Source organism: Hyaena hyaena, unplaced genomic scaffold, assembly GCF_003009895.1.
Source record: "Hyaena hyaena isolate Hyena2069 unplaced genomic scaffold, ASM300989v1 scaffold_102, whole genome shotgun sequence".
In the NCBI taxonomy this organism is placed as follows: Eukaryota; Metazoa; Chordata; class Mammalia; order Carnivora; family Hyaenidae; genus Hyaena; species Hyaena hyaena.
This window is the reverse complement of record NW_024080734.1, coordinates 527,105-543,827: the sequence shown is the minus strand read 5'-3', so window position 1 is coordinate 543,827 and position 16,723 is coordinate 527,105. Positions and strand designations below refer to the sequence as shown.

Sequence of the window (16,723 nt, the reverse complement as noted above, 5' to 3'; positions counted from 1 at the left end):
ATACAGCTAAAGGACTGTAAGCATGGTCTCTGATGTTAGACTGTCTGACTTTACATGGCTGCTCCATTCCTCCACCATTTTGGGAAAACTGTCTGGTCTTTCTAATCCCATTTCAGAATTTATATCAGGCATCAGGGGTCAGCAAACATTTTCTGTAAAGGGCCACATTGTAAATATGTTGGTCTTTGTGGGTTAGTTGGTCTTTATTACAACTACTCAGCTCTGCTGCTATAACACAAAAGTAAGCATAGATAATATATAGACAGATCAGCATGGCTGTATTCCGGTAAAACCTTAGTTACAAAAACGGGTATCAGGACAGATTTGGCCTGTGGGCCCTATCAATATAATAGTGGTACCTACCACATGGGATACTTAGGAGGACTGGAGGAGATTTTATATGTAAAGCACCAGGGGAGAGCATAAACTCAAATATGCATTGGGTTTGCTCATCTGCTTATGATTACTGCTAATGTTATTGTTATTACTGCTGAATGTTACTGGAAAGCGGCTTTATGGGAGAAAAACAGCATTTTTTTCTTGTCTGAGTTATTCAGTGGTAAGTGCTGGCATGATTCCTCCTTAAGTGATGAACTTTCCTTTACAGCAGAGAAGTGCATGGGGGTAAATAAGCACTTGTCACAGGGTCACAAAAGAGCCCGTTGGGAAGGAAATTACAGGGTGTCAGTGGCTGTGCAGAGCTGGATGAAGCTGTACCATGCCTGAGCCCCTCAGGGCAGGTTGGAGAGCGAAGGTTTCAGTCAAGCACATCCCATAACAGAGGCCGGCCCATTTGCTCCCAAGCAGGCACTGTGTGCAGGGGTGGCTATGACCACAGCCTCTGGCATCCAAGAGACTTAGTTTGAGTCTTGATTTGACTTTTCTCCCCACTATGTGATCTTGGGAAAGTTAATAAGCTTTCTGAGGCTCAATTTTCTCTTCTATTAACTGGAGATATAAAACAGCACCTACTGGGGCACCTGGATGGCTCAGTTGGTTGAGCATTCAGTTCCTGATTTTGGATCAGGTCATGATCCTAGGGTCATGAGATTGAGCCCTGCACCAGGCTCCATGCTGAACATGGAGCCTGCTTAGGATTCTCTCTTTCTCAGGGTGCCTGGGTGGCTCAGTCAGTTAAGCATCTGTCTTTTGGTTTTGGCTAAGGTCATAGTCTCGTGGTTTGTAGGTTCAAGCCCTGCATTGGGCTCCATGCTGACAGCATGGAGACTGCTTGGGATTCTCTCTCTCTCCCCTTCTCTCTGCCCCTTCCCACTCATGTTCTCTCTCTTTCTCAAAATAAATAAAGAAAAAAAAACTCTCTCTCTCTTCCTCTGTCCCTCCTCTGCTGGTATATACATGCTTTCTCTCTCAAAAAAATTTAAAAATAAATACATAAAGCAGCGGCCACTTAGAGTGGTATTGGGAGAAGTCAATGGGAAAACACATGCAGAAGGCTTAGCATGGCACTTGGTACATAATAAGTGCTCAATAATTGTTATCATGACATCGTCAACATTGCCAATGTCAATAGTATCACCATCTCACTTAGTCTTTATGATAGCCAAGGGAGATAGATATCATCGTTCCTAGTTTTTACATGAGGAAACTGAGGCCAAGTGGAATCTTCATCTTGGGTTTTGAAGCATGGATGGAATTGACCTAGAGTAGGCCCAAGGGTCCAGCACAGGCTCCCAAATATACACTATGCCATGCCACTGTGCAGAGCTTAAAACAAAGGTCTGAATCCTCCAAGTCAATTCCATTTTCTCCATAGCTGCACAGCTACATCACATTGTTGACTCCTCACCCCACCCCTGCAAGGGGGATATTTGTTAAGGAGCATCTGCAGGTTACTTTCACAGAAGTCAGTGCTACAGAGGACCAATAGGAATCTTAAGAGAAGCTACTCAGAAGAAAGGAAGTGAACTCTAAGAGCCCAGTCCTCCTGAGTGGGCCTCTCCCTTCCAGCAGAATAACTCATGCGGGTCTCACATTTGCACCGTGCCTTCCCTGAATTGCTTTTGTGACCTCTCCCAACTACTTTAGAACATCTTGGCTATTTTCATTATTTTTTTTTTTTTGCCTAGAATCCTGCTGAAGTGTGAAATTTAGGCAACAAGAGCTCTTCTTCAAATGTCTGACTTTGACTTCGTACAGGAGGGGCAGAGATAGTGCGGAAGGCCGGGACGGCAGAGTGATAGCAGGGATACAACTGCCACCGGTAAGTCAGCCCATTGCCTCCTTTGTTAATGAAATGCTGGTTGTCTGGGGGTGGATGGAAACAGACTTGGGGGAAAGCTGGAGAAGACAATGTCATGTGACAAGGGATGCTTTAGGGAGTCAGTGTAGCTTCCTAATTTTCTTTGAGTTATCTTATCTCCGCCTGCTCCAGATCATTGCCTGTGGAGCTCGGGTTTGGGAAGCTACAATGGTATTATGATATTCATTTCACAGATGAAGATACTGGGGTTGAAAGAGGTTAAATAACTTACCCAAATTTATTCAGCCCAGAAGCAGCAAGTCTATGACTCCAAAACACATTGGCCAGAACATAGTAGGTGCCCAGTATATACTTACTGAATTGATTGCTCTTTTCTACATTATGTTCTAAGCCATTCAAAGCACCACTCTACTTCATGCTGAGACTCCATTTCAGTAGGATCTGCTCAACTGATATCTCTGTCCATTAGTTCATTTACCAAGCACTTACTGAGCTCATGCTGAGTCCTAGGTGCTGCTTAGGTGCTGCTATCAAATGCTGTTACTCTCTGAGAGGAGTTTTCTCTAGGACCTCCTGCCCACTATGGCTCGGACCCTTAGGCCGATTGTTCCACAGTCCAGTTCTACAATCCGTATAATAGTCAATCACTCTCCTCAGTCTCTAGGCCCCAGGACTCCAAGTCCTTGTCACCAACATCACCCACAAACCCACAAACCTCTCTGTACACAAAGAATTGGCCAGGAAAACAGCCGGTCTACCCAGCCTCCAGGGATTACCCAAACAATGGTCAGCTACCATCATTACCCTACATGATGAAAATATTCACTGGAATGTTTCTCCCTGTGCTGTGGCTTTTTCTATGAAATGTGGAAAGATGCAGGTCTAAATATTTCCATTCATCTTGGGAACATTGACATGGTTCCCACCCACATTCATGACAGGCACTTGACAAGTGCTAGGGGTTTAGGAATGAGAGACTAGCCTTGGCTCTAAAATATCTCACGGTCTTGTGATAGAGACAGATCTATGAGCAGATCATCATGCAGTGTGGGTCAGGTGATATGCCTGGGCTTCACTTAGACAGGACAAAACGCATTTCACCCTGACTGGGCGTGGCCATTGCCACAGTGTGGCAACCCAAGGCTCCTTTTGCCAAAACTGCCCTGTCCATAGTCCCACCGAGGAATCACAGCATGCCAGGGATGAGGCATCCATTCTGAAGCACAAGATAGGAACCCCTGAGATGGTCTTAAGTGAAGTGCTGTACTTGTGGGGGGTAAAGGTTATCAGTCAAATGTATCAGCTATCTAATTTGGGCTACAGGAGAACCCAGGGAAATTGAGCAATGAGGTTGCAAAGAGACTCAGAGCAGAAAAAGAGATTGCCCCATAGCCTCCTTTTCCCCACCACCACATCCCCACACCAGCGTTTAACCCCCCCACCCCGCCCCCCCACCCCGTCCCAGTTCCAGCCCAGGCACATCCTGCGTGAGCCCATCTGTCTTTTGCATCCAGATAAACCACTGCCTCTGGAAGCAAAATGTGAGGCCTCAGCTGAAGGATGAGTAGAATCGCTTCAGGTGAAGAAATCAAAGGAAGAACCTGAGCAAAAGCAGGGCAGCAAGAGAACCACAAGATCTTGTGTCCCAGGCCAGAGGCCTAGTGTAAACTGGGAGCAGAGGTCCTGCTAATGTTTCCTTTGGGTTCTGCTCTTTCCTTTAAGAAACTCAAATTTTAGAAAGGAAAGCCTGTCTGTCATTTTCTAGGCACCTAGTTTTTAGCTCATAATTTTGACATCATTCTCTAATGCTAGTTTGCATGCAACGCCTCCTGGATTTCAGACCCAGTGCTGGGATTTGCTCTGGATTTGGCCATCAGGGCTGCTTGGGGCTCCTGGGGGACTGGCCTCCTCCTTTCCTGGGGACACCTTCATGGCTGCTCACTCCAAACCAAGGAGTCATGCCTGGATCTGCTCACCCCACAGCTGAGCTCCTACCTAGCACACCAGCTGGTTTTTTCACGGGAAGCTGCCCCATTAGTCAGCTTGATTGTGCTGTCTCTTTTGATAAAGGAAAAATTAAGAGAAGCAATTGGGGAAAATTATTACAATGAACACATGCTTGGAGTGAGGAGCCCAAGGATGATCCCCATTCATGGAAAACAGGTGGGTGGATGTCATGGGGATGCCACAATAAGGAAATCCTTTCCAGCAAAAAAAAAAAAAAATCATACTCAGGCAAGCCTCCGAAGGCCACCAAATACAATGGTCAGGTTGTAATCCAGAAATGACAGTCTTGTTCACCTGCTCCTAGGATATCTTCTGAGCCAGCTGGTGCACACGTCTCTGGAGGGTGTACTGACCTGAAGGTAAGTGCGATGCCCTTCATGTCACACTGTGTGCCCTGTATACGTTTCCATGCTTCACATAGTTGGCATCCCCCTTAAAAGTTAGCAGATTGTAAACTGCTTTCAAATACCCAATCCAGTGTTTCACCTTCTACTGCCCCTTATCCCAACTGGTTGGATATGGTATCTTTCTTTATCTGAACTCCTTAACCTGATATCTTTTCAGGCTCTCTGCCAAGGGGACAGCTGGTCACTAGCCTTTCTGGGACTAGAGAGCTCCTGCTAATTAATCCCCGGGCAGGAGGGGACTCTCTCACACTGATATCATCAGAGCTAACTACAGATATTTCTCAGCTTATAATGAAGTTATAATGATAAACCCATTGTAAGTTGGAAATATAGTTAATTCAAAAATGCATTTAATATCCCTAACCTACTGCACATCATAGCTTAGCCCAGCCTACCTTAAACATGTTCAGGACACTTTTACATTAGCCTATAGTTGGGCAAAATCATCTAATGCAAAACCTATTTTATAATAAAATGTTGATTAGCTCATGTAATTTGCTGAATGCTTTACTGAAAATGAGAAACAGAATGGTTCTAAGTATATCTGTTGTTTACCCTCATGGTCACGGGGCTGCCTGGGAGCTGTGGTCTGCTGCTGCTGCCCGGCATCATGACAGAGAATCTACTGCACACCGCTAGCCCAGGAAAAGGCCAAAATCCAAAATTTGAAGTAAGGCTTCTACTGCATGTGTATCGCTTTCACACCATCGTTAAATCAAAATATCGTAAATCGAACCATCATAAGTCGGGGACCACCTGTAGCCTCTTTTTCCCCTTAGAACAACGTTTTCCTGAGTGTTTGGCAACATGGCACATCCAATTGATGTTTCTTATACAAATAAGTTTGAGATTGAGCAGGTCTGTTTACCATGGAATGCCTCCGTGCTTTGACTATGTTAATGTGCACTAGAAATCTCTAAGAGGGGTTACCCTATGCAGTGGATTCCAAAAGGTATTTAATTTCCATACCCTAGAAGCATGTGGTTGGATTAGTGCTCCATGGAACATATTTTGAGAAAGCACTGATGAAGAAGATGCCATTCATTCTTTCACTCAGGCAACATGCCAGGGACTGGACGATACAGTGGGAATGGCATGGTAGTGGCTTGTGTGTTGCAGTCTCTGCCTCACCTCTTTGTTGATGTGTGACTTCAGGCAAGTGACTTCACCTCTCTAAGCTTCGGTATTTTCATCTGTCAAATGGGTATTATAATGCTACCTAACTCTCTATAGGGTTGCAGTAAACAAGATCACAGGAACTAATGCATGGAAAGTACTGACAGTGTGCCTGATATATACTAAGCACCCAGTTAATGGCAGTCATTTTTGTCATCATCATCACCTTTCTTACATAAGGATGAAGAAGATGCAGAAAATGCTAAGAAATAGGTATGACACAAGGCAGTGTATAATCATCATACCTCAGACAGATAAAATGATGCAGGAATAGAGAGAAAAGGCCTCTTAAAGGACATAGGACTTCCCTGGACTTTGCAGGATCAGTAGGAGTTTAGGTGATGGCAAGCAGGACTGTGAACATGGCAGAGCACAGAAAGAAGGAAAAATGCATGGAGGAGGACACTGACCGAGGCAACCCCAATTCAGGTGAGCTGCAGGAATAGCAGGGGAACAGGTGGGATGTGGGGAAGAGGTGGGAATAATGGATGAAAGGGCTGAAGAGCAAGGAGGGCTGTGAATGCAAGGGGAAGGGTCTGCACTTTCCTGAGTAAGGATTGGGGAACAAGTAAGCAATAGTGGGGTGAGATCTAAGGATTGTAAGGAAATACAGTTTGGAATCAGTTACCTTTTAAGTAGCTGTTTTAAGGGAAATTGTTGGGTGGCAGGAGATGGTCTAGAGTGAGAGGCAGAGGAGAGGGAGAGGGAGTAAGAGCCTGTTAGGGGTAAAACCAGGTGGGAAGGCATGGCAGAGAGGACAGTGGGGCAAGATCTGAGGGAACCTCAGTGGAGGCACCCTGACAAGACTTGAACACCACCTTCCTGAACTGGGTCAAACTACCGAACACTGCCAAGAGCCTATTGTGTAGATGGGTGCTTATTCCACTCTCAGAGGCTTCTACAGTGACTGCACCCAGACAGCAGTCCTCATCCTTCAAGTTTGAGGGGACTTTTAATGACAACACTTGGCCAATGACACTTGTGTTGCACACAAATTCCCCACTCCCTCCATGCTGGGGAAAGCCTCCTACTGCCATGGCAGATCCGCAAGTCTCACCTGAGCAGCAGGCCTCTGACACCCTTCCTGTCAATTTTCACTCATGGCTGAGAGTGACCCCTGGGAAGGTCAGCTCTTTATAGAGAATATAGATCTTCCAAATTGTCCCAGAAGAGAAAGAGCTAGACAGAGGCGGGCATGAGATGGGGGCAGGCTCTTTGGACACACCTTGAGGGAACTCTTAGGTAGGGGAAGGAGGGTCCTTGCACTACTGAGAAAGGGACCACGCTGATACACAGCAAGAAAGTGCATTTTAATCTTGGCCTTGGGCAGCAAAGCATGATAGAATAGTGACCTAATCCAATCTGCCAGCTCATTCTGGGCACATGAATAATGTCCCTAGCCTACTGTCAAGCCCCTGAATGAAGCCCAGGCAGATGGAACGAGGATATCATTATGGGGAAATGGGCTGGGGATTAGGGAGGATGGCATGGGTTTCCAGCCTCATTTTTTACCTTTTTGAAATCCCCACTCCTTTGATATTCACACAGCATCATGTCGAAGAAGATTGGTATGGTGGCTTTCCGGAGCTCAGCCTCAGGGATAAGTGTCATCTCTAATATAGGTCCCACCATGCCTGGGATGAAGCAGATTTTGTTCTGGCCTGTAAGAGAAGAGGGACATGGACACATAAAACAGTTTTCATGATGCACAGATCCTCCTTAGACCAAGCCTGTGGAAAGGAAAAAAAGGGAGGCAGAACAGTAAAAACAATAGTTAATACATATAAGGTTGTTTATGGGAGCCAGGCACCATTTTGAACACTTTACATATATTAACTCCTATAAGAGGGGCATGCATCATCCAGAATGAGCTGTTATTAAGGATAATAACATTAGTTTGTGGAAAGCACGTCGCTGCTTACAAGGGTTTTCACCTGTATGATCTCCTTGGCAAATGGAGCCCTGATGGAAAATGTTGGTGATGGCGAATCACTGTAGTATTTGAAATTATGCCTGTCTGCATCACACACCATGTTTCTGAGATTAGAAGATGTGCTTTTAGCAACTATTTCATGAAACAAGAATAGCAAAGTATGCTCAGTGGAATAGTGAAGCACCCCACTCCCCTCCCTTGAGGGAACAGTATGGCCAATGGAATACTGAGTGGAACGGTGAGGCAGTCCCCTGAACCTTCTGTTGCTCTTGGCATTCTGGATATGCTGGCCTGCTTCCGGTGTCACAAACTCACTTTGTGTCCTTTGCTGCCAGGCCTATATACACACTGCTCCTTTGTTGAGAATAGTTTCCCTGTCTGGGCCCCAACACCCCCATTGTCACCGGGCTTCCCCTGGATGGGTTCCACTGGGTAGATGTGTTGAGAAAAGACCCCAGTGCATGACTTCCCACCCCACGTAGGTCAGACCCCCTGCAATGGCTTCTTGTGCTGTGCCTTCTTCCCCAACTTTGCGATGATGGCTTTATTTGTGGAATAATAAGATGGTTGTCTGTCTCCTCCATTTCATGAGAGTAGAGACGATGTCTATTCTCACTGTTGTACCTATGGCACCAAGTAGAGGGCATATTAGATGCTCAATAAATGTCTGCTGAATGAGGAAGTCAATTTGTCTAGCTCCTGCACTAACTAGCTATATGGCTTGGCTATACATCTTAGAAAAATGCAAAAGCAATACTCACCTGTTGAAAAGACCATGTGATAATATACCTGTGTGTACTTAACACAAAGCCTGGAAAATGAGCACCTAGGGGCACAGGTAGTGTGGCCCAGAGGTTAAGGGCACTGATCCTGGAGCTAGATTGCCTGAATTTGTAAACCGACTCCACCATCAACTAGCTGTAAGATATTAGACAAGTTGATCTCACCACTTGGGGCCTCAGTGTCCTCACCTGTAACCTGGGAGAATAAGGGATATTTATTTGATAGGGTTGTTGTGAAGAATAAATGGATTTTTACCAAGCACCTAGGGCAGTGCTTGGCATGTGGCACACTTTACATAGTGTTTGCTATTACTGTTCTGGTGTGTGGCCAAAATGAACGATTAAGGGCAGCCTTGTTGAGCCAGAACTAATCAGAGTCCTCAGAATACACACATGAGAGAGGCACGGTGGGGCGGTTAGCACTTAGGAGCTGCAGGGACTTCCTGGAAAGCTAGGGCAAGTACATCCAGGCAACCCTATCATCGAGGCTGATGCCTGGGTGTTCCATCACCAGCTGCCGCTTCGGAGTCTCCGAGTCCAAGAAACCCATGCTGGTTTTCTCTACTGTCTGATCAAACAATGGGGGTCTTACCCTGGAGCAGAGAGCTCCTGGAGGTGCAGAAATTCGGGTGGTATGGTGTACAGCCTGGGGCCGTTGCTTTCGATTAAAGCTCCAAAAAGGAGCCAAGAGGGAAGACAGCAATAAAATAAATTTTCATCCAGCCTAAATGAGGCTTAATGTTCAAGTATTTCCCCAGAATTCAGATTAAAAAAAGGCATCATCCTTGGACTATCTTCAGTTAGTGAGAATGAAATGGTGAAGTCAGATTGAGAGTTGAGTGAAATATAAAGACACTTTCCCAGGATATCCGCTTCGTTTTATGATGCATTTGGATTACACTTGAGCTTCAAGTCTTCGTTTTGGCCCAAATAGAAAAGGAAAAAAAAAAAAAAGACTGTACATTCTAGCAGGTTTATAGTAATTGCTAATCTAGGTTTTTGATTTTGTCCTTCAAGATCCTTTAAACCCACAGTGGGGTTTTAAAATTCAAAGTCAAGTGCAATAATAAGTAGAAAGCAAATGGGAAACTGTCAGATAAGCCACCACAGAATGGAGAAATTGCTTATGCAACAAAGGCCTTTAGAATACTGGAGGGCATTGAGTATGATAAGGATATATTTAAGATGGTTTAAAATAAAGAGCTGACATGCTGTAGACCAGGGATTTCTTAGATACTTTTGACCTCCATTCTTTGCAGTCAGCCGAAGAGATGTTTGGAAGAATAGGGGAAACAGAGAGAGATGCTGATCTCTAAATACAGTGTGAGCTGAATGCCCCTTACAATGCTCCATGAAGAAATTTTATTCAGTTGCATCAAAAGTGGAATTTCAGCACATTGGATTTGGTGATCAAATAATCTGAATGTGTGTGTGTGTGTGTCTTTATATACATAGACATATGTGTGCGTGCACACACACACTACATATTTGTAGCTAATTGAATGCAAACTCATTTGGAAAAAAAAAAATCCTCATTCAAGAGACACACCTGCTGCTGTATTCGAGAAAAGGCAAGGCAAGGAATCGGTAAGAGGGTCTTTTTTCATATAATGGAAGCTGAATCTCACTGAGCACAGATACCAATTAGAAAAGGCTTTTAAAGTGCCAATAAGCCAGCAGGATAAATCCAAATGCCAAATTGCATAGGCTTTGGGAAAGGCTCTGCTGGTAATGAGAGTGCAGAGAAGAGCTTCGGTGTGTGGGTGGAAAGGAGTCCTGTGTGTTCTCTGGCCTGGGTTTCTAATCTGTGCAATGGCCTCATCTATCACTCCTCTCAGGAGGAGGCTGGTATGAAGGCACTAAGAAGATGACCTGATGGAAAAGGAAGAGGGAGGAAGGGGGTGGGAGGGAAACCAGGACAAAGGAGACCCTCGTTGTGAACCTGCTGAGACCAGAGTAGAGTCAGTCACTGACCTTGTGAGGCTGATATGAACAGAAGGGGCACTCTTTGGGGAAGTAGATGGCTCTTTAAAGGTGGGCACAGACTGTGGAATGAACAGGGGCATGGACAAGTCATGACCTCCTGGATTTTGGAGTCTTGCAAACCCCTGGGGACAGGGGTAAGTAAGGCTGGGTTGATCCAGAAAGATCACTCATTCAGTTAGAAAGGGGAAGAAAGAACACAGATCTCTGCTGATCTGACTCGGCCTTGGAAAAGCTCCCTTCTGGCACTGCTCTGAGACAGGCAGTCTGTTTGCTCCTCGCCGTCCAGCACACACCCAGCTCCAGCTTCCCTCCAGGCCCTGCAGAATCGCTGAGCCCTACAACCTGGATCAGGTCCCACTGCCACCACTCCATGGCCCTGTGGCTTTGTGCCTGTCATTTAAGTTCCCCGAGCCTCTGTGATCTCATCTGTAAAATGGAGATAAAAATAATCCCTGTCTGGTAGGATTGTTGAGAAGCTTAAGCGAGTTCATATAAACAGAGGGCTCTGCAGAGCGTCTGGCTCATTAGAAAGGCTCAGTAAGTACGATGTTGATTGTGGTGATGGGGATGGAGAATACTGTAAGCTCAGCCTCTGCTGGATTCTGGAAAAAGCAACATATAAAGACATGTTGCAATGCATGGAGCTTCCCAGAGCTTTGCAGGGAACATTTTAGGGCTATCCGTTTACTTGTTCACTTCCAGAGTAAAGAGCTGGCCTGGGGAGAGGATCACGATGGATTTACCTTTTCTCCCAGGACTGACACTTAGGACACTGCAGACCCTCCTTCATCCCATCTAAATATTTTATAATCTGTCCTCAAAGATATTTGAAAAGCCCTAATCTGACTACGTTGACCCACAGTTTGTTTACAATCTTTCCATGGCTTCTGTTACTCTTGGGACCCAGCTCTGCAGGCCTGTTTGGTTCGATGCTTCTTCTCTGTACCATTCACCTTTCCTCTTGCCTGCCTGTCCTCCCTCCATGGCCTGGCTCCATGCTTCGGACACACTCTGTTCCTCCTCCTTGGGCCTGCATATGGGGCCTCCTCTGGCCACCATGCTCTCTCTTCCCTCTCCCTGCCCCCATTCTACACTGAACCCTACCTCCACCTATCCCCACACATAATCCTCACTCATTCTCCAATACATAGAAGCTACGGCCGCATGGATCTTTTGTACTTGGATCTTTTAGCACTTGAGGCTACTCCAAGTTGAGATGTGCTGTTGACTATAAAAAGCCCACTAGATTTCAAAAAATGATTTCTGGAAGTCAAAAACAAAAGCTAACACATCTCAATAACATTATGTATTGATTATATGTTGAAATTATAACCTTTGGAATATGGGGATAAACCAACTATATTGTGGCATTAATCTCACTATTTCGTTTTGCTTTTTAAAAACTGCGGGCATTATAGCATTTGTATTTAGTCAGATGGCTCACGTTCCAGTTTCGGAGGATAGGACTACTCTGGAGTGAAGGCTCCACACTATTCCTCATCGAGGCCGTCCTTGGCTCACTCATGAGACAGGAGTCTTTTACAGAGTCTCCAGGTGCCTCAAGCTTCTGCTCTGCAGCAACTTCCCCTTAACGAGACAGCTCTGCAATCAGTAGGTTACTATTCAGTGCAAAGAACCTGATTCTATGAAGTCAAGGGCTCTATCATGAACCTGTTTCCAGTTGTGACTCCAGTGCCTGGCATTTAGAGGATGCTCATATTAGTTTCCTGTTGCTGCTGTAATAAATCACCACAAATTTAGTGGCTTAACACAAACAAAGCTATTATCTTATAGTTCTGGATGTCTGAAGTCTGAAACGGGCTTCCTTGAGCTAAGATCAAAGTGTGAGCAGGGCCGAGTCCCTTCTGGAGGGTCTTAGGAAGAAACTATGTACTTTCTTTTGCAGCTTCAAGAAGCCACCTACATACCTTGGCTCCTGGTCTCTTCCTCCATCTTCAAAACCAGCAGTGCATTTTTTTAAATATGCCTCTCTGACTCCCCTGACTCCTTTTACTCACTTCTAAGGACTCTGTAGTTGCAGTGAGTCTACCTGGACAGTCCAGTATATTCTCACCATCTTCAAAATTCTTAATCATGTCTGAAAAGTCCACTTTGTAAGGTAATATATACACAGGTTCTAGGGTTTAGGGCATGGGCATCTTTGGGGAAATGTTATTCAGCCTACCATGGCGCTCAATATTTGCTATTAAATGAGTGAATCAATATTCAAATGGATAGATGGATGGATGGATGGATGCCTCTCTACTCCCATTTTCTTTTTCCTGCCAGTAGCTTCCCCCCAACCTTAAGAAACCATGCTTGTGTAGGCTGGTGGCTCTCCTGGAATATCTGTCCTTTCTGCTCTTTTTTTCAGGATGGACATGGATCCAACTGGGGTCTCATCCAAGAGCCATTTACCTGAGTGAATCCATCTTTACTGTCCTCACCTTCCTCCCATTTGCCAGGACTCGAGTCTCCACCACACAGCTCACGTTAAAGAACACATCTGAATTTGTTCTTTAAATTCTTAGTGTGTGTCTACTCTTAGGACTAAACGGTGCCTCTTCTTGGCAAGGCAGGGACAGTGACTTATGCTTCCCTACCTCTCCCACCCTTCCCTGGAGCTTAGTGCTGGCCTGGGCACTCTGTACATGCTTAAAAGGTAAAGGCTCAGTTGCTCTCATAGCTCTGTCAGAAGCGACCTCCCCACAGACGAGGCTATGATGCCAGTTGTGGGAATTTGTCTTTCTTTCCCATGAAGACTGTTAACACAGCAGCCTGATGTTAACCCAAGTGAATGTGGGATGGCTAAGTGCAAAGTCATTTTGGCATATTATGCATTGCTTCACTTCAAGCAGAAATCGAATGTTATGATGTTATACTATCAGGAAAAGTATATTACATTTGGCATAGTCCTATTCCAAAAACACAAATGGCATTAACCCCTTAGTGGCCTGGCCCTGGTAACAAGATGTGGTCTTTCTCTCTATCAAAACCTCTCCACAAGTACCCTCTCTCACAAAAGCACACACACACAGACATGCACACACACACACACACACACACATTTGTCTAGGCTTTTCTCTGAAGAATGTTAAATAATCTTCAAGCCTAAGATTATCTTTGCAATTAGCTATCTTATAATCACAGGATTGCTCACATCTTTCCTGATGAGAAGAAGAAGAAGATGATGATGAAGATGATACTGATGATCATGGTGATGATGCTCTGATTGCTTTGGGCATTAAAACACAATTTAAAAGGTTAGCATGCATTATGATTTACTCATTATCAGTAGTCTTTGAAAAAGAGTTCGCTATTTCATCGTCTTTGAAAATAATCTGCATATTCTGAAAAAATACTAGTCTGAATATTGGACTTGAGATCAAGAGATGGGTTCTTTCAATTCAGCTGAATCACTGATTTGTTGACCTTGGGAGTGTCCTTGTGCCTCTCTGGGCCTCAGTGAGCTCCCCTTTTATAAAATGGGGTGGGAGGTTGAATTAGATCAGTTAGGGATGTAACAGAAATCTGATTACCATGGCTAAACTGAGTGAGTTCTGCATTAGTTTTCTTCCTTAACAAGAAGTCAAAAGATGGTCAGTCTGGAGCTGCTCCTCCACCCTTAGCATACAGCTTTTGTCTTCAGAGCTTCAAACTAGCTACTGCAAGTCCAAGCATCTTGTTGTTTTCCAGAAAGGAAGAGGGGGAAGGACTATGGGCAAAAAATGTGTTGTGTTCATGAATTTTCCCCTTCCCTTTTTTGTTTTAAATTGGACAAAAAGGATTTCCTAAAGCCCCAACAAGTTTGTTTCGGCTGATTCTCTTTGGACAGGGATGGGTCATATGGCCATCACTTGCTGTAGGATATTGTTAACTGAGCAAATTGTGATCATGAAAAAAAGTAACAAACCAGGGTTCAGTTAACCAGGAAGAAGGGAAGAATGGCATTGTGTGGGCTCTCATCTGGGTCTGCCACAGACAGCTTCTAAGTTTCACTTGGTCTTGGATATTCCATGAACTGTACTTTAAAACCTATCATTATCTACTGCATTGGTCCCTAGTGTATACAGTGCTTCATCCCGGTTTGGATTAGCAGGTTAACCCCATTAGCACACTAGGAGAAGGCAGGCTAACGCCAGCATCTAGTAGAACCCAAGGTGGGGTGAGGATGGGGAAGCATGGTTCACTCCGTCTCCTCTTTCTGTTCTCTTATGCTTGAAGGAAGACAGCCAAGGAGGAAGGCAGATATGTGACTAATAACAGGAAAATCCCTTCAGGCTGATGAACTTTCCTCTTTCTGGAAGTCCAGGCCAAGAGGTGAGGAGGGTGGCCATCTTTGCAAAAGCATCCTTCACTTCTTATCTTATTCGGTAGACATCTGTCACTTTGACACTCTCCCTCCGTAACTCCATAAACATCTTAATTTGGGAAAATCTACCCCCTTCAATAGACATAGGCTTGGTGAGACCAATCAATGGAGAGGCCATCCAAGAAAGGCCAATGAAGTGATGTCCTCTGGAGACTGGATCTTTAAACAGGGTGATGCCTGAATGCAACATGCTAAAGGCAACACTGTGCCACCTGCCCTGGATCCTAGAGTGGTTGTGGCCCTGTCTTTCATATTCTGGTTCTCCTTGCCCTTCTGATAAGTACCTTCTCTGATTAAGGCAGGCACAGTCAGTTTCTCTTTCTAGCAACCCCAAATCTGAACAAGTATATCTTTTTTTAATGTTTATTTCTTTTTGAGAGAGAGAGAGAATGAGTAGTGGGGGAGGGGCAGAGAGAGAAGAAGACGGAGAATATGAAGCAGGCTCCAGGTGCTGACCTGTCAGCACAGAGCCCAGCATGGGGCTTGAACTCATGAACTGCAAGATCATGACCTGAGCTGAAGTTGGGTGCTTAACTGTCTGAGCCACCCCGGCGCCCCAAAGTATATCTTCTAATTGCAGTAATTCATCATTTGTGATTTGCAAACAGCAAGGAGTCTGCGATGCTTCAGGACAGACACTCTGGCCAGGGTCCTTGTCCTGAATCTGCTTCTTAACCCACTATCTGACTTTGTACCTACCTTTTTACCTCTCTGTGCCTCAGTTTCCTCACTGGTAAAATGGTGGGTTGGACTAGACCTGTAACTTCACACCCTTTTCTGAAGTGCTTCAGGATTTCTCCCCAGAAAATCCTCAGGGGTCTTCATGGGGAGCTCAGTTCTGGCCCATTATAATGGGAACTGAGCCCCCCACCCACTTAATTAGAATAGCTTGGCTTTCCACCAACTTATGTATTGAGCAGGAGATTCTTTTTTTTTTTTTTTCTTTAATTGGCCCTTAGCTAAAAATAAACATTAGAAAAATTCTGGACAATATGATCTCTAAAGGGCCCTTCCAGCTCTGATGTTCTGTGATTCTAAGCAGGTGGAATATTTGGTAACATCTTTCCATTCATCAGCATAATTGGGAGTGTAGGAACGTCTGCCAAAACAGAATCTATATCTAAATAAAATCTTCTGTGTGCAAAACAATGGCAATGAAGGACGTTCAGGAAAGAGCAGGCTGTGTGGAAGAGCTGGAGACCAACAAAGCGCAGATCCTGGTTTTGCAATTCTGGCAATGCCTGGGGTGTAGGTGTGGGAGAGGAAGCCCACCTTGGCTTTATCTCGTGAAGTAGAGTGCAAGGTTATACACAAACCAAACCTGGGCCATCATGTTTCACTGGGCATATGCAATGTTTTAAAAATTTCCAATTAGTTATCATCAATATTTAGAAATTGGAAAATGCCTTTAAAAATTTGTTTTCTGGCTTCTTTTGAAAAATGAGAAGTTGGGACATCGTTGGCTTTGCATTCTAACAGGATGGCAATCAACCAGGTCAGGATGGTGGCTGCCCCCTTCAGATGGGGGTATGTTTGCTTCACTTCCTTCCAGGTCTGGCTACTTCCTCCTATATTCCTGACCCTGAGGCCATGTCCTGACCACCAGGTAGCCCTGTACTTGCACTATGCTTTTTTTGTTTTTTGTTTTCCTATTGAAGAGTAATAGGCAGTGACACGTAAAATATTTCTTATATCCCTGTCCTTATCCAAAGTGGAAAAATAAGATAGACTGAGAAAGGCATGCTTTTCTAGGAAAGCAGAGCAGATATAGTATTTCTTTACAGTAGTGGTTTTCAAATAGGGGTGGTTTTGCTCATCCCTTTCCCCCTTCCCAGGGAC

At 44.8% G+C, this 16,723-nt stretch overlaps 1 protein-coding gene across 1 annotated transcript in view; it reads right to left on the bottom strand.

Annotated features, from left to right (window-relative positions):
• Nucleotides 1-16,723, bottom strand: part of DOCK2 (dedicator of cytokinesis 2) — a 415,239-nt gene that overhangs the window by 49,685 nt on the left and 348,831 nt on the right. The window contains exon 33 of the mRNA XM_039235715.1: nucleotides 7,324-7,472. Coding sequence (XP_039091646.1) covers nucleotides 7,324-7,472 — 149 coding nt within the window. The remainder of the gene's footprint in view (nucleotides 1-7,323; nucleotides 7,473-16,723) is intronic.